This window comes from Silurus aristotelis, assembly GCF_946808225.1.
Source record: "Silurus aristotelis genome assembly, chromosome: 6".
Taxonomy (NCBI): domain Eukaryota; kingdom Metazoa; phylum Chordata; class Actinopteri; order Siluriformes; family Siluridae; genus Silurus; species Silurus aristotelis.
In genome coordinates, this window is record NC_139579.1 from 13590944 (window position 1) to 13609724 (window position 18781).

General features: G+C 42.3%; 2 protein-coding genes and 1 long non-coding RNA gene across 9 annotated transcripts in view; 2 read left to right on the forward strand and 1 right to left on the reverse strand.

The window, feature by feature from the left end:
* Nucleotides 1–410, reverse strand: part of LOC310727135 (V-type proton ATPase subunit C 1-A-like) — a 207806-nt gene extending 207396 nt beyond the window's left edge. The window contains exon 1 of the mRNA XM_083543348.1: nucleotides 405–410. Within this exon, the coding sequence (XP_083399474.1) occupies nucleotides 405–407 (3 nt within the window). The 5' untranslated portion in view covers nucleotides 408–410. The remainder of the gene's footprint in view (nucleotides 1–404) is intronic.
* thrb (thyroid hormone receptor beta) overlaps nucleotides 1–18781 on the forward strand; it is a 68912-nt gene that overhangs the window by 29392 nt on the left and 20739 nt on the right. For 4 of the 7 annotated variants that reach the window (XM_083543342.1, XM_083543340.1, XM_083543337.1 and 1 more), the window contains exons 2-4: nucleotides 3935–4001; nucleotides 17761–17805; nucleotides 18359–18423. In XM_083543342.1, the coding sequence (XP_083399468.1) occupies nucleotides 18417–18423 (7 nt within the window). In that variant the 5' untranslated portion in view covers nucleotides 3935–4001; nucleotides 17761–17805; nucleotides 18359–18416. The remainder of the gene's footprint in view (nucleotides 1–3934; nucleotides 4002–17760; nucleotides 17806–18358; nucleotides 18424–18781) is intronic. The other 3 variants (XM_083543339.1, XM_083543341.1, XM_083543343.1) reach the window with 1 other exon arrangement.
* Nucleotides 18431–18781, forward strand: part of LOC310727186 — a 1891-nt gene continuing 1540 nt past the window's right edge. Inside the window, exon 1 of the long non-coding RNA XR_014533952.1 lies at nucleotides 18431–18781. This exon is cut by the window's right edge and continues 1040 nt beyond it. This is a non-coding gene — a long non-coding RNA (uncharacterized lncRNA).

The window sequence follows — 18781 nt, forward strand, 5'->3', positions numbered from 1 at the left end:
GCAACCTGTTTACTTATTCTAACTACTGATAAATACTGAAATACATCAAATAACGTACGGTGTTTCATAACAAATACACTATATGACCAAAGGTTTATGGACACCCCACTCCATATTTAGTCCCCATTTCCCTTTTATAATATCCTCCACTTTTCTGGGAAGACGTTCGAGATATCGGCGTGTGCTTGTGGAGATTAGCGTGAAGCTTTGTGCACGGGAGCATTGTCATTTACAGAAGAACCACATATATATCTGGAAAAATCTGGTGTCCCAATCCTTTTGTTTATATAAAGTATCATGTGGTAAATATGGCAGTGTTTTTTATATCATGTGGTATTAACCTCTTAATAAAATCCTGTGGTAGTCGCTGTGTGTGTGTGGCATGTCTGCCATCTCCTTTTCACCATCACTTTCACTCTCTTCAGTTTGGCTCCATCACCCTTTCTCTGTTTCTGCGCTTCTCCTTTCTATTCATCCGTGTCTGTTGCTCGGTGCTGAGTCATGCTTTTGTCGTAAATTAGCGCTGCAGCGATGCCTTGTGACGGCATGCGATGCCGGGCCTTGCGTGTTAGTATTGCCACTTTGCAAATCGGTGTGTGTGTGTGTGTTTGTGTGTGTGTGTGTGTGTGTGTGTGTGTGTGTGTGTGTGTGTGTGTGTCAGTCCTTCCAGAGTTCTGCTTCGGAGGAAGATGTCCTACATTACGCAATTAAGTCAAGCTTTAAAATTAGCTCCAGCGATTTTTTTAATTATTTATTTTTTTACCCTTTTTGTTCTTTTTCAAACACTCGAACATGTGTCTCCAATCACAATATTATTATTCTCGTGCACATTCTCAGGTTACAGTCGCTCCCTCTTTCGGCTCCAACGCAAATTTGAAATTGCACAGAGCTGTAAGGTAAAGAGGTCACACCGAATTACATGTTCGGGCTTCGACTTGGCGGTTTTACTCCGTGTTCCAGGCAAATCTTCTAGTTTATGTATAAAAAAAAAAAAAACCTTCCAAACTGGATTGTGAAAAACAAGACATGGGGCATGACTTGACGTATTTTTTTTTTTCATGTCTCTGGAATGGGGTGGAGGTTATAATCAAGTCTCGCTAAACCTATATTTGTTATGATTGATCCTATGGAATTGTTACAGAATCCGTTTGCAAAAAGATCGGAATGCTGTGGAACAATAGGCTCCTGAGCGTTTGATAGCAGGCCACTCAAGATCTTTCATTCCAACCTGTGTGAAGCATATCTTCATGGACCTGGCTTTTTTTTAATGTAAATTTTATGTAAAGATGTTCTGTACAATTGTGTGACCTCCAGGTTTGTGCTAGAATTTGGGGAAGATCTTCAAAAGAAGTTGGCTTTTTAGCAAAGAATTCGCTACATGTAGTCCCCAAAGTTGCGACGGTGCAAATTCTTAAGATCTTGCGATGACGATAGCGGTACGACAAAATATTTTCCGATTAGCATATGCTCCGCCTTCCACTAATACCATAATAATATATACATTGCATTAGTGTAAATTGCTCTGTTTTGCCAAATCATGTACTGTATTTTATTGAATTATTAAGTCTACATCGTTATTTAAGACTCCTGCGTAGGCCATGTCTCCACTTTTCAAGTTACGATGAACGCCATAATTCTGCGTAATCAGGATTTCATATTTGGGCACTTCTTCTTTCGGCTGCTCCCATTTGGGGGCGCCACAGCAGATCATCCGTCTCCACACCCCCCTGTCCTCTACATCTCCCTCTTTCACACCAACTACATGCATATCTTCCCTCACCACATCCATAAACCTCCTCCTTCCTGGTGGCTCATTCCTCAGCATTCCTTCAGTGTTCAGCGTTCAGTATTTAGTATTCAGTGTTCAGTATTCAGTGTTCAGTATTTAGTGTTCACTATTCAGTGTTCAGTATTTAGTATTCAGTGTTCAGTATTCATTGTTTAGTATTTAGTGTTTAGCATTTAGTGTTCAGTATTTAGTATTCAGTGTTCAGTATTCAGTGTTCAGTATTCAGTGTTCAATATTTAGTGTTCAGTACTCAGTATTCAGTGTTGAGTATTCAGTGTTCAGTACTCAGTATTCAGTGTTCAGTATTCAGTGTTCAGTATTCAGTGTTTAGTGCTCAGTATTTAGTGTTCAGTATTCAGTGTTCAGTATTCAGTATTTAGTGTTCAGTACTTAGTATTTAGTATTTAGTATTCAGTGTTCTGTATTCCTCGCGGTCAGTGCCAGTCTCTGAGGTGCTTTTGTAATTGGTTTGAACTGAGATGCCCGCTGTTTGAGTGGGGGCCCGTGGGTGTCTCGGCACCGCTTTGCCAGTCTTTCTCCTCTCCTCGCCGACAGTTTCCATGGTGATAGAGTTATATCTGGAAGGCTGAACACAATACGCGGTGGCGCGTTCACTCGTGAACTCATTAGTACTTTGAGGCCGGTGAAAGTGAAGCACGAAGGAAGGAAGCACTGGGGAATGGTGTGGCAAAGCGAGGCGAGGCGAGTCTGTAGATCGACACGCGGACGGAAAATGGCCGAGCAGGAAGTTGGCGTATGTAAAGCGAGACTCTGAATCTCAGACGTGAAGCTCTGCAGACTGTAAAAACAAGAGCCTCGGGCCAGAATTTATAATCCGGAAGGTGAAGTGTGATTACAATCAACAAGAGGTGCATGAAATAAAGACACACAAAGGTTTCTAGTTTATTTAAAACCAGAGGTCTTCAAAGAGTTTCAGGTCACGGACCCATCAGGCGATGAGGCACGGGGCAGCGACTCCCCCCCCCCCCACCCCCGATTAAAAAACGTGTCAAACATACAGTAGATACTAATATTAATAGCAACCAATCATATTACACTAGTTATATTAAGACAATTAGAACTATGTTGTTGTTGTACATGCGTCATTGCCTGCATAGTTTCATATACTGTATGTTCCAATGTTTCTTAAATCTTTTCAATGACTTCCTGTTAAACGTGTTAAAATTTTTTTTCCCCACGTTAAAAAAAAAAATCATTAGAATTTCCAAAAGATCATAAGAACAATTCTTTCACAAGTTGGGAATATGTGGAAAAACTTGGAATATGTGGGCAAACTGGGAATATGTGGAAAACTGGGAATATGTGGACAAACTGTGTGTCGTCATTAAAATCCGAACTTTCACACTTGAACCCTCAGTGTTAAGTGTGACCTCGTTTATCCGCTCGTTTTACACACACTGAGAGCCGGAGCGCTGCCGAGTTCGGAGTGTGTTACACCCTCAGCTGTTTCCTCGGGTACTGTCGAGTGTGTCGAGTGTGTCGAGTGTTACGGTCTGAACGCTTCAGCTGCATGAGCTCAGTGGTTCAGTTACAAATTAACGCCATGCCAAGCCTGAACATACTCTGATGCAATACACACACACACACACTCACACACACACACACACACACACACACACACACACACACACACACACACACACACACACACACACACATAAATACAGAGAGCTCCATGTCATTACATGCTGCAGTGTTGTTACACAATATTATTATTCTGTATTAATTCTGTATTGCTATTACTGCATATTAATGTTTCTGTCTGTCTGTCTGTCTCTCTGCCTGTCTGTCTTTCTTTCTTTCTTTCTTTCTTTTTTCTCCTTCTCTTTCTTCTTCCTTTCCTTATTTCCTTTATGTTTATAATTATGCTGAGTATGTGCCAGTAAGAATTCCCTTTATGAGTGGTTACTATGGAAACAATAATATTAGATATAAAGACAGTATTGATATAAACCTGTGAGATGAACTGAACTACTGTGTGTGTTTATATACGCTATAAAAATCCTCTCTCTCTCTCTCTCTCTCTCTCTCTCTCTCTCTCTCTCTCTCTCTCTCTCTCTCTCTCTCTCTCTCTCTCTCTCTCTCTCTCTGTCTCTCTCTCTCTCTCTCTTTTTGTTGTTGTAGATTTTTATGCCTGTGCTGATCAGCACTGCTTCATCCTGGCAGGACAGAAGGATCTCAGCCCTGTCCGGTAAGATTTCACTTCACCTCCATCTCTCTCTCCATGTGAGTCATTACAGACTGTTTATGTTCCGCTGCATGACCGGATCATTACTGTACACTGCCAACGTACACGGGAAACCTGGCCTGGGGCTTTGATCTGTTCATCTCTGATCTGTTTATTTACGATCTGTTTTTCTCGGATCTCTTGTTCTTTAGTCTGTCTATCTTGTCTATCTATGACGGATTTGTTCATCTCCGATCTGTCTGTATCAGATCTATTTGTCTCGGATCTGTTAATCTCAGATCTGTTTATCTCAAATCTGTTCGTCTCGGATCTGTTCGTCTCGAAACTGTTAATCTCAGATCTGTTCGTCTCGGCTCTGTTAATCTTAGATCTGTTTGTTCCGGATCTGTTAATCTCAGATCTGTTTGTCTCGGATCTGTTAATCTTAGATCTGTTCGTCTCGGATCTGTTAATCTCAGATCTGTTCGTCTCGGATCTGTTAATCTCAGATCTGTTTGTCTCGGATCTGTTCGTCTCGGCTCTGTTAATCTTAGATCTGTTTGTCTCGGATCTGTTCGTCTCGGATCTGTTAATCTTAGATCTGTTCGTCTCGGATCTGTTAATCTCAGATCTGTTTGTCTCGGATCTGTTAATCTTAAATCTGTTTTTCTCCGATCTGTTAATTTTAAATCTGTTAATCTCGGATCTGTTAATCTCGGATATGTTAATCTCAAATCTGTTAATCTTGGATCTGTTAATCTCAGATTTGTTTGTCTCGGATCTGTTTATATCCAGGCTGTTAATCTGGAGTTTGGTTGTGTAAATAAATTTGGAAGTATAAATAGATAAACTGTGTGTAAGACAGAAGGAAGACAGCGCAGTAGAAGCAAACGGGCCTTCAGATGTCCCGTCTCAGAGACTCGACCTGAGCACGTTACCGGTAAAGAAAACGCCGTTTTTGTCCTGCATTTTTCTTTCCTCTTTTCTTTTGAAATAAATGTAGCTGAACTGGATCACACATCTGCACCCAGCTGTGGCCAGACCACCAAAGAAATCAACACACCAGTGCACCATTACACCAACAGAAAACACCAGAGTGTATCAGGGTTCATCCCGATTTCACTGCAGTCACTTTACATTGTGTATCTTTTGATATGAAGTTCAATTGAACAGAAACAGAATCGGGTAAATGTGTGTGTGTGTGTGTGTGTGTGTGTGTGTGTGTGTGTGTGTGTGTGTGTGTGTGTGTGTGTGTGTGTATGTGTGTGTGTGCGTGTGTGTGTTTGTCCTCAGTGGCATGAGCAAACAGTGTAATGTGATAAGTGCAGTGAGGGCACGCGAAGCAAAGGCGCTTGATTTATTCTTCTCTCAGACAGACCCCTGTAATGAAAACACCATCTGCTGTCCCCTGTCCCCATCCCTCTTCCCCGTCCCTCTTCCTCGTGCCCCGTCACCACCACAACGGTGCTCCATATTAAATTACTAGATTTAATCCTGCAGAGGAAGAATAAAAAGCTTGGAGATATGAGAGGACGGACGCTCACTCGTTCAATGTAGACAAAAAAAATGGACAAAAGTTTTGGGACACTTGTCCTTTCCCGCCATATGAGAAGTTTTGGGGGCAAACTATGAGTTTCTTGTGAGTTTCTTGTGAGTTTCTTGAAAATCAATTGGACGCACAATCGATCGTCCTCAGGAGGAAAATTCCTGATTCTGATGGCATCATCGCTGTAATGGAGATCCTCTTGTTCATTTACTATACTTGGCTTAAATCCTAATGTGTGTGTGTGTGTGTGTGTGTGTGTGTGTGTGCGCGCGCGGTTGTTTGATTTGCTGTTGGACGGGAATAACGCAGCCCGAGTTACACACAGACGTATTCACTCGACACGCTTTGTTCTTTTGTTTCGCCGTCTTTTAAATCGCGAAACTGCTTCGTCTCCTCCTGGCCAGCTGTGCAGCTCGTGGCTGGTGTGGTGTTCATCTGATGGAAGGCAGGTGCTCACAGGCCACCGGAGAAGACTTTCTTTTTGCTTGAACGAAACAACCGCATGCCAGTCAGAAATGAGGTCATACAGATGTCCTGCTGGTAGAGGGTTAAAAGCGGCTTTTTACTCAACACACGTACATTAGAGTGAAATACTTCGCATATCCCATCGATGTTAGAAAGCCGGGGTCAGACATGATACAGCGCCCCCTGGGGCACAAAGAGTTAAGGGCTTTGTTTATTGTCCCCAACGGTGGCAGCTTGTTGATACCGGGCCTTGAACCCTCGACAGATAAAGCCAGGGAAAAAGAACAAGCAAGGAAAATCTCCACAAAAACACTCCAACTTCTGGAAGATCTTCCCAGTAGGTGAGAGTGGAGATTATACATCCCATTCCACTGTAAACGTGGAATGGGATGCACAAAAAAAAAAAATCTTATGTCCACAAACTTGTCTGTATAAATTGAATTGGGAAACAAAATAATGAAATATAGCGTCTGTTTAAGTTTATAAGGCGAACGAGAAAACCCGAGGGGAAAACTCCATGAAGAAGTTTTAGACGAGTAAAGTCAAGTTCATGATGAGAACGTGTTCTTCTTGGCATTTCAAACACTCGCTCGGGATTTCACTTCCTTTTCCAGGAAAAAACTTGGTTGCAGAACCATCTATAAAACACACACGTTTCCTAACACACTTCACATCCTGGGTGTAGCAGCGTCTCGGGGGCCAGACAACCTCCAGCAGTCAGTGTGTGTGTGTGTGTGTGTGTGTCACAGTGCCCAGAGTGTGTGCTGTGTATTTGTATCTGTACTCCAGGCCTCCTGCTGTCTGTATTAACACACAACTGTCACCTGCACTGCTGAATTAACTGTTACGCATCCCCCAGTGCACCCTCGTCTCTCTAGTGTGTGTGTGTGTGTGTGTGTGTGTGTGTGTGTGTGTGTGTGTGTGTGTGTGTGTGTGTGTGTGTGCTCCTATCACTGTTCCTCCAAAGAACTTCGACCTGACCACAAACCCAGCTCTGATCAGATTCATCAATAATGCAGGTCACACCTGTGTACATCAGCTGAATAATGTAAGCGACAGAGCCATTACTGAGATTTAATGGCCTGTCGTGGTTTAGTTTTATAGCCTCCTTGTGTTATCTTGAAAGTAAAGTGCTTAGTGCTGAATAATGAATTACTGTATACACACACACACACACACACACACACACACACACACACACACACACACACACACACACACTGACCACTCCCTTCAGCATTTAAAAACCAGCGGAGCTCGAAGCATGCAGAATACCATCTCTGTTCCTGATTGGGTCGGATTCTGAAGAAATTCTCTTTTCGTGAAAAAAAGAAAAAAAAACATCTGGAAAAATTCACGTACGTTTCTAGCATGTGCAAAGTAAGAAAAAAAATGTAAAAAAAAAATAAATGTAATGTACAAAAAAAAAAAGCCAAAGCTTACTAATAAATGAAAACGCATAAAAACAAAGTCAATGCAAATTTATGCAAATGAGCTGGAAAAATGGCTGACAGTTTGTTTAGCCGAAGTTCGACACGCGCCTTTACATAGCGACTGATTCGTGCGACTCGCCGTGTGTAGACGAAGTGCAGTAACTGCTGAAGTTTTATACACATTGTACGGGCAAACGTATTGGGACAGTAGCTGTAGATGATTTGTTATGTTTATTATAAACACAAATTGACGCAGTCTCTGTACTATAACTTCAGCTGCTGTAAAGTCATTCTGCGTGTTACAAAGTCGTCTCGACCCGGCGTGGGACAGGCGTATGCGTTTCCGAGAAAAGTGCTTTCTGTTCTGCCGGAACTTGCCGCAGGATTTCATCATCTGAAATAACAAAAATCCTCAAGGTCCCTTAATGACCTCATTACAAATAAAGGTGCTACTCGAGAGGCACATAAAAAAATGATTGTGTCATTCACAGACTTCTTTATTTTGTTTTTTACAAGCAGGAGAAATATAGGAACGTATAGAGGAACTGTGGAATGTACATAGGAGATATAGGAATGTATAGAGGAACTGTGGAATCAAGTCAAGTCAAGTCAAGTTTATTTGTATTGCGCTTTTCACAACAGACATTGTCTCAAAGCAGCTTTACACAAATCAACAGTTAAGGTGAATGGTGTGAATTTATCCCTGATGAGCAGCCATGGCGACTGTGGCAAGGAAAAACTCCCTTAGATGTTATGAGGAAGAAACCTTGAGAGGAACCAGACTCAAAAGGGGAACCCATCCCATTTGGGTGACATCAAGAGTTTGATCATAAATCTTTCAACAATACAGAACACTGGAGAGTGAGAACTAACATGAGTACTGGAGTATAAGATTATAAGTGATGTTCTTTCTGCAGTCTTATACAGTCTTTATGGTCAGTAGCTCCTAGTTTTATAAGCTCAGCATTTGTGATCATCACAGATCCAGCATCAGCTTCTCCATGCCAGAGCCTTTAAACACTCCAGGAGGTCCAATGTCAAACTCCACACATGTAGCGGGATCCAAATGGCACTGGTACGTCTCTAGATGGTTCGGGATATTTGCGAGTTCGGCATCTACTTCTTCAAAGGTCCGTAATCATCACGAGGTTGGAGGTGACTGGAGCTGGCCAAACCTCAGGGTGTCTCGGGATGGGGAGAGAAAGAGAAGCAGTGGAGAGGAATTAGCGTAGCTGCTGTTCATGATATTAACAGCACAAGTTGATAATGTGCATGTGATCAGATGTTCTGGAGCACAAAGTTATGATATGTAATGTGTGTTATGTGTAGGCTTTGCTAAAAAAATATGTTTTTAATCTGCACTTAAAAACTTGGGTGAGTGTGTCTGAGCCCCGAACACTGTCAGGAAGACTATTCCAGAGTTTAGGAGCTAAATGTGAAAATTCTCTACCACCTTTAGTGGACTTTGCTATTCTAGGAACTACTAGAAGCCCAGAGTTTTGAGATCTTAGGGAGCGTGGCAGATTGTAGCGTGTTAAAAGACTGGATAGATACATAGGAGCCAAACCATTTAGTGCTTTATAAGTGAGAAGTAATAGTTTGTAGTCTATTCGAAACTTAACAGGAAGCCAATGTAGGGATGATAGGATTGGGGTTATGTGATCATATTTTCTTGACCTTGTGAGAACTCTGGCTGCTGCAGTCTGGACTAACTGAAGCTTGTTTATTAATGATGCAGGACATCCACCTAGTAATGCATTACAGTAGTCTATTCTGGAGGTCATAAACGCATGGACGAGCTTCTCTGCATCGGATATAGACAACATGTTTCTTAACTTAGAAATATTTCTAAGGTGAAAGAAGGCTGTTTTTGTAACTTGGTTGATATGATATTTGAAAGACAAGTTGCTGTCTAAAATAACTCCCAGGTCTTTTACCGTTGAACTAGTGGTTACAGAACATCTGTCTAAATGCAGGTTGAGATGCTGGAGCTTCTGTATACTAGTTTTTGGGCCGATGAGCAAAATTTAAGTCTTATCAGAATTTAAAAGTAGAAAGTTATGGGTCATCCAATCTCTTATTTCCTTAACACACTCAGTTATCTGAGTTAATTGAGCTGTATCGCCTGGTTTAGATGAGATATATAGCTGAGTATCATCAGCATAACAATGGAAGCTAATTCCATGCCTTCTAAAAATATTTCCTAACGGATGCATGTATATTGTGAAGAGCAGGGGTCCTAGAACTAAACCTTGCGGCACGCCATAATTTACTTGCATTAGCCTGGATAGCTCTCCATTTAAATCTACGAAATGGTAACGATCGGACAGGTAGGATTTAAACCAGCTTAATGCCTGTCCCTGAATGCCGATGTAATTTTGTAAGCGATCTAGGAGGAGATCATGATCTATAGTGTCGAATGCAGCACTAAGCTCTAGTAGAACCAACAGCAAGATGAAGCCTTGGTCTGAAGCTAAAAACAGGTCATTAGTGATTTTAACTAGAGCAGTTTCTGTGCTATGATGGGGCCTAAAACCTGACTAAAATTCTTCAAAGATATTGTTCTCTTGCAGGTAGGAACATAACTGGGCAGCAACAATCTTTTCTAAAATCTTAGACATAAATGGGAGATTTGAATGTACAGAGGAGATATAGGAATGTATAGGGGAACTGTGGAATGTACAAAGGAGATATAGAAACGTATAGAGGAACTGTGGAATGTACAAAGGAGATATAGGAACGTATAGAGGAACTGTGGAATGTACAGAGGAGATAAAGGAACGTATAGAGGAACTGTGGAATGTACAGAGGAGATATAGGAACGTATAGAGGAACTGTGGAATGTACAGAGGAGATATAGGAACGTATAGGGGAACTCTGGAATGTACAGAGGAGATATAGGAACGTATAGGGGAACTCTGGAATGTACAGAGGAGATATAGGAACGTATAGGGGAACTCTGGAATGTACAGAGGAGATATAGGAACGAAAAGGGGAACTCTGGAATGTACAGAGGAGACATAGGAACGTATAGGGGAACTCTGGAATGTACAGAGGATATATAGGAACGTATAGGGGAACTCTGCAATGTACAGAGGAGATATAGGAACGTATAGGGGAACTCTGGAATGTACAGAGGAGATATAGGAACGTATAGGGGAACTGTGGAATGTACAAAGGAGATTTAGGAACGTATAGGAGAACTGTGGAATGTAAAGAGGAGATATAGGAACGTATAGAGGAACTATGGGAACAAATAGGGGAAATAATGAAATGCATATGAGAACTATGGGAACTTATAGGGGAACTATGGGAATGTATAGTGGAAATATGGGAATAGCGCCTCTCTGATGCGCCTGTGGTCCGTTTTTCTTTATTTCTGTTAATTAGCTGCATTAGCGTTAGCTAGGATTATGCACTGTGTATAAAGGTGCTTTATTCCAGGCATGAAGTTTTCCGGCTCTCAAATTGATTCAAGATCTGCCTAATTGATTATCCACTTAGACCTGCCTGGTTGAACATCTTGGAGAACCACATCTTAGCAAAAGGAACATTTATTTGCACTCATGAGCCAGAAAAAATTGGGGCCACACCCAAAAAGATTCTAAATATTCATGGGTTGAACATTAAATGATTGGTCAGGAAATGAGTAGGAATTATTCACATAGATAAAGTTGTGTATTTTGGTCACAAATAACTTTTTTTTTTTTTTTTCCTTTTTTTCCCGAACTCTATGGGATTTTATGGGAGTCTATAAAAAAAGACCGAGTCCTATGTAAACACAGACAAGCCGTCTGGATCAGCTTTCCTCAGCCACGCAATCCTTTAATGCTAATGCTATGGTTTTAACAATTATTTTATATTACATTCTACATATTTTACCAACAAATTAAAAACGATTGCATGTTTAATCTCCAGTGAGTGACAGTCGGTTCGACCCCTGGCGTCTGAATGAATTATGCATCATCTCGTTTTGTTGTTGTCCCTGTTAAAGAATTAAATTAGCTCCTGATTCTTGTTAGCGTTCTCGGCCTGTGACGCAGGAACCCAAGCCACGGGTTTGGCCTTTTTGATCCAATTTAGATGAGCGTAAGTCACTGATTGTGCTGCTGCCTTGTTTCTGGAACATCAAAACCCGGACGCTGAAAACATTCCTATTATCCAGGGCTGTAGATGTGACTGCATGGACCACGGGATTTTAAACGACCAGCCATGAACACACACACACACACACACACACACACACCTCTGCCTTCCTTGATGTCGAAAGATAAATTCGGGTCCAGAACGCATTTCTGCTCGTACTTGTTACTCGACATTACTCTAGCGTTTTGTGTGTGTGTGTGTGTGTGTGTGTGTGTGTGTGTGTGTGTGTGTGTGTGTGTGTGTTTCAGTGCTGAGGCCGATCGTATCACAGCAGGTGAGAGGCCTTTACACGTGTTTTTTTGTTTCTGACGGGACCGAGGGCGCCTCTTGAGTCTTTTTACATTTAATATGTATTCAGTTATTCAGTTATTCAGTCTCAGCAGCAAATCATTGGTAGAGTGTGTGTGTGTGTGTGTGTGTGTGTGTGTGTGTGTGTGTGTGTGTGTGTGTGTGTGTGTGTGCAACCATTCCACCAGTTTCTGTGTGCTATGATGTAATGCCTGACACGTGGAAAGAAAAGCGCGCCCGCTGTCATGTTTATGGCTTGTTAGGTTTGGACCCGATGGCGTTCCGTGTTAGCGGACTGGAAATAAATGTAATATGAAGGAAGTGAGAACTGATCGACCTCATTACACATCAAGTCCTGAAGCTGACCGCCGCTGCTGCTGCATGTGTTTACACACAGGGGGTTTAGGGGAACTATAGGAACTTGCAGGAGAACTATATGAATGTACATGGGAACTATGAGAACATTTAGGGAAACTATTGGAAGTGCTGGGCAAATATAGTAGTGTAAAGGAGAACTATGGGAATGTAAAGGGGAACTTATGGGAATGTAAAGGGGAACTTATGGGAATGTAAAGGGGGAACTTATGGGAGTGCACAGTGGAACTATGGAAATGTAAAGCAGAACTATGGGAGTGTAAAGGGGAACTATCTGAATGTAAAGGGGAACTTATGGGAGTGTAAATGGTACCTATGGGAGAGTACAGGGGAACTGTGAGAGTGTGAATGGGAACTATGGGAGTGTTTAAAGTGAACCTATGTGAATGTAAAGTGGAACTATGGGGGTGTTTAAAGGGGAACTATGTAAATGTAAAGGGGGACTAAGGAAGTGTAAAGGGGAACTTTGGGAATAATATTAATAATAATGTGTATTCATTGGAACGTGAAGGTGATCTATGGGAGTGTAAAGGGGAACTATGGGAGTGTTAAGGGGCCCTATGGAAGTGTAAAGCGGAACTATGGGAGTGTAAAGGGGAACTATGGGAGTGTAAATGGGAACTATGGGAATGATAATAATGTGTATTTATGGGAGTGTAAAGGGGAACTATGGGAGTGTAAAGGGGAACTATGGGAGTGTAATGGGGAACTATGGGAGTGTAATGGGGAACTATGAGAGTGTTAAACGGAACTATGGGAGTGTAATGGGGAACTATGGGAGTGTAAAGGGGAACTATGGGAGTGTAAAGGGGAACTATGGGAGTGTAAAGGGGAACTATGGGAGTGTTAAACGGAACTATGGGAGTGTAAATGGGAACTATGGGAGTGTAATGGGGAACTATGGGAGTGTAAAGGGGAACTATGGGAGTGTAAAGGGGAACTATGTTAACAATGCAAGACTGCAGGAAAACTCCAATAAGCGAATTTTCCAAAAAGTGCTGAGCTGGTGGAAGGTGGGTTCCTAGAGCTTCTAGAGCAGACGCATCCTTCAGAATGTGCACAATAAGAATCTTATGATCAGGTGACCAGTATAAATATTAAGGAAATATTGTCTAGCTGAAGGTTTCCCCTGATTCCTCTGAGATCACCAGGAGGAATGTCATGTTTGTCTTTGCTATGATATGATTGTGCCTCCTTTATAAAACATTACCAAACAATCATGACATGAAATCTGAATCTCGGAGAGCAGAGCGTGAGAGGAACGTGCCAAGGAAAGTGACCCCCCACCACCCCCCCACAACTTTTCTGTCCATGTCTGCATTTTGTAGGAAACTGAAACCCATTTGTTCCTTTTTTTTTTATCTTCTGTGATTAAAAACGACAAAAACTGACAGAAGGAGAAAGGGCACGATGAAGAAAGTGTGTTCATGTGCTTACACACACACACACACACACACACACACACACACACACACACACACACACACACACACACTCATACACAAACAAACACACATACACACAAACTCATACACACATGCGCAGCACACACACACACAAATGCACCATCACATATGCACAGAAATACACACGCACACACATTCATGCGCAGACACTCATAAGGACACAAACATACAGTATACTACACAAACATACACACATCCATGAACACAATCCAACCACACAATATTGTTGGTCTGACTATAATTCTTTTTTTTGGGGGACCATCCAAAAGTCCTTATAAGTTGACAAATATTAAATATTTCCTTCTCTTATCTATACAAGATACACAACATACACACATATACACACACAAACTTGTATAACTGTAGGGAATTTCTATTGATCAGTGCTCAGTGTTTAGCTCAAAGATTTACTGCATGCAAAATGTCGCATTACAGTACAGCAGGAGAAACTGAAACTGAGAAACGGATAAAAGAAAAAGATCAAAAGAGATAAAAAGAGAGATACAAAGCAAGAAGATAAGCACAAAAAGAAGAGAAACGTATGGGATTTATTTAACATCAACGCATTCAAATATTTGATCTTCTAACGCAAACACGCCTTTGTAGTGCAAAAACAAAAAAAAACTTTCTTTTTCTGTTGTGTCTTCAGGAAGGTGCAGCTCTACCTCTGTCATGTTAATCTATGTGACTCTGATGGTGTTTTATTTATGGACAAAAGCTCTACCGTTCTCTTATGGGAAGATGTTCCTCTAGATTTTGTGGAGATTCATTTAGGTAGTAAAGTCAGGTACTGATGTGGGTGAGAAGGTGAGGAGGCCTGGGGTCCGGTCAGCGTTCACATTCATCCAATAGGTTATAAAGCTCTATAGCAGGAGATCTTCCACATCTGCCATCCTATGAAAAGCAGATTTTCATGGAGCTGGCTTTTGAGCACAGTGGACATGCTGGAACAGGTTTGGGTTTCCTGGTTCAAACTGAAAAATTCCTGCTACCGCAGTCAAAAGAAAAGTCTGATCTGATTGTGTTCCTCCAAGTTTTTGGGAACAGTTTGGAGAAGTCGTCGGGTGTCCCAATACTTTTGGACAGACGTATTTTATGTGACCTGGTTTTTATTTTGTTGGTGCGTTGATACGTGCTGCGGAATATATTTTAGGAACACGAACATAAACACACACACACACACACACACACACACACACACACACACTTTTTAAGTGCTAATTTGTTTGTTTTTAAAACTATTTATTTTGTTATATAGTTTAATTTATTTAAATTTTTTGTCCGTATTGTTGGAGGTATTTATTTCGCCAGTTTGCTCTGTAGCCCCGATGTATACAGTGTGTGTGTGTGTGTGTGTGTGTGTGTGTGTGTGTGTGTGTGTGTGTGTGTGTGTGTGTGTATGTGTGTGTCTTGGCTGAACTTGTACTCATTGGACCTTTCGGTCCCAAATATGTGACAACAGCCGGGCAAAGAGTTTATCCCCAGAGGGAGAAATGTAACACTCTTCATACTCCTCCTCCTCCTCACACTCCTCCTCTTCATACTCCTCCTCCTCCTCACACTCCTCCTCTTCATACTCCTCCTCCTCCTCACACTCCTCCTCTCATACTCCTCCTCACACTGCTCCTCACACTCCTCCTCTTCATACTCCTCCTCCTCCTCCTCAGACTCCTCCTCTCATACTCCTCCTCACACTCCTCCTCTCATACTCCTCCTTCTCACACTGCTCCTCACACTCCTCCTCTTTATACTCCTCCTCCTCCTCACACTCCTCCTCTTTATACTCCTCCACCTCCTCCTCCTCATACTCCTTCTCACACTCCTCCTTTTCATACTCCTTCTCCTCCTCACACTCCTCCTCTTCATACTCCTCCTCTTCCTCACACTCCTCCTCTTCATACTCCTCCTCCTCCTCACACTCCTCCTCTTCATACTCCTCCTCCTCACACTTCTCCTCACACTCCTCCTCTTCATACTCCTCCTCCTCTTCCTCACACTCCTCCTCCTCATACTCCTCCTCACGCTCCTCCTCTTCATACTCCTCCCCCTCCTTCTCACACTCCTCCTCACTCCTCCTCCTCACACTCCTCCTTTTTATTCTCCTCCTCTTCACACTCCTCCTCTTCAAACTCCTCCTTTTTATTCTCCTCCTCTTCACACTTCTCCTCCTCACACTCCTCCTTTTTATTCTCCTCCTCCTCACACTCCTTTTCACTAACCCACTAACTTGTATTTTTCCCCTCTTTTTTCTTTCTTGGTGTGTTTTTTGTCCCCTTACACACACACACACACACACACACACACACACACATACACACACACACACACACAAACAGATGGGCAGTATTTCCTTCCTTTCTTCTTTTTCCCTCTCTTTCTTTCACCCATAGTGAAATACTCCTTTCTCTCTTACACACACACACACACACACGCTCTCTCTCTCTCTCTCTCTCTCTCTCTCTCTCTCTCTCTCTCTCTCCTTTCTCTCTCACACACACTTACACCCACACACACTCTCCTTTCTCTCTTACACACACACACACACACTGGTGCCTAGAATTTCCTTCCTTCCTTCCTTTTCCCTCTCTTTCTTTTACACACACACACACTTTTGTATATACTCTTTTCCTCATTCTCTTTTTCTCTTTCTGGTGTACTACACACACACTCACACACACACACACACACACACACACACACACACACACACACACACACACACACACACACACACACACACAGTGAATTGTTCTGCATACTGTAATATAACCCAGTGACAGTGACGGGTTGTGAGGCACCGTTTGGAGCTGAAAGCACATCCTTTTGCCAGCGCCGTGTGCAGTGGTTTACTGACACACTGCGAGTGTTTACATGTGAGAACGTAGCTTGAGTCATGCTTTGTTCAGGATTTATAAAAATATAATAACACTCAGAATCACAGCCAAGATCCTCACAGGAAACCATGAGGAAACATCTAAAAGTGATACAACACACACACACACACACACACACACACACACACACATGCGAATATTTACACACATTCACAAGCAGGTGCAATTTATCTTGACCTGCTGCTGTGAAGGTTCAAGGAAGCTAAAGCACTCAGAGAAAAGAAATGGAGAACACGAGAAATCTGCATCAATGTTGGAAGCAGCCTTGATGAAAAAAAGATGATGTTCTGCACACACTATACACCACAGTAGCCTGACTGACAGGAACCAGGAACCTGGTTTTCTGGTCTTCTGAATTTGTAGCCCATCTTCATCAAAGTTGGCTCAAGCAAAGACTGGTTGATTTTCTGGAACTTTAAAGCAGTCTGGACGTTCTCCTCTATCCAGGGCTTCTCATCAAGGTCCGGCAGTCTAGATGTTCTCTGTCTAGGTCTGTTTTTTCTCCTGAAGGTTTGCTCAAGCAAAGGGTCTTAGAGTTTTGCAACCTTGAAGCAGTGTGTATGTTCTCTGCTGTCCAGGTCTTCTCACCAAGGTCTGGCTTCAAGGTTGGGTTCTTCTCCTTAAGGTTTGCTCAAGCCAAAATTGGTTGGAGTTTCTGGGACTTCACAGCAGTCTGGAAGTTCTTTTCTCTGTCTGGCTGTAAATTCCTCAAGGTCCAATTCTTCTCCTTAAGCTTTCCTCAAGCAAAGCATGATTGAGTTTCTGCAACCTCACAGTTCTCTGTACATTCCCCTGTGTCTGGCTCTTCTCGTCAAGGTCTGGCTTTTCTCGTAAAGATACAGCTCATCTCCTCAAGGTTTGTTGAAGCAACACTTCGTTTAAGTTTCTGCAACCTCACAGCACTCTGGACGTCCTCCTGTGCCAGTGAGGTGTATTTCTGTCCACACTGTGACTTGCTAGATGTTTTTTTGTTTTCCACACCAGGCTGTGAAAAATCCCATGAATCTGGTACCTGAATTTGCGAGATCCAATTTTAGCTCCATTCTGATGCTTAAATTCCAGATGATTGGACAACTGAATAAAAAACTTAGGTGTTCTACAGTCTATAGTCCTCAGAGCTTCTGTAATAAACCGACCTCTTCATGACACGTTCCTGTCTGTGTGTTCCAGGCTACACCCCGGTGTGAACCTCAGTGGAGAGGACCCAGATATCAGGTGAGCAGAATCACGAGCAAGCGTCTCGTAATATCTAATTATCGATGAAAGTTTGTGGACACCTGATTGGTGTGTGTATATTTTTGAAGGACTCGTTTTCATATTTAATCTCCATTTCCTGTTAAAATAAGCTCCACTCTTCTGGGAAAGATGTTCTACTAGAGTTTTATGGAGATATAATCAGTAATGTCAGGTGCTTATGTAGGTGAGAAGGTGAGGAGGTCTGGGGTGCAGTCAATGTTCACATTCATCCAAAGGAGTTCAATAGGATTTATAGCAGGAGATCTTCCATAACTTCCAACCCATGTTAAGCATATCTTCATTGAGCTGGTTTTGTGCACATTGTGTCATGCTGGAGCAGGTTTGGGTCTCCTAGTTCAATTCGATTCAAATTTCCTGTTCAAGTGTGTGCCTTCAAGTTTGTGGTAACAGGTTGTAGAAGAAGCACATCTGGGTGAAAAAGTCAGGTGTCCCAATACTTTTGCCCAAAGCGTGTATAAAGGTTAGGAATTCTGAAGGACTGTGTATCTCACCATGTTTTTCTTTTTTTCAGATATCGAGGCGTCTATAAGACCCATGAGAATGATGTTTAGGCCCTGATCCGGAGCAGTATGTCAGGTAAGCTCTCCATCAACTCGTCATCTTAGTCACGTCCTCGTAAACGTTCTCTACTGTGGCCACCAGAGATGCAGGATATTTTATCTACAGGAGGATATTTATTAATAAATTGAATCGATCAAAAAGTTTAGTTTTGTAACATGCCAACAGATGGCAGCACAAGGCCGCACGCACAGTCACATGGAGCACCGACCTTCATAAGTCAGTGTGCTAAAAGACATTGTTATGTTTACATCTGGAGCACATCCCATCACCAAACTCCTCCTCACACGTGAGTTTCTCAACAACGGAAGCGACACGTGGACTTCGCCCTCTTCCCAAAGATGAAGATCCAGCTCGGGGTTTTATGTAAAGTCAG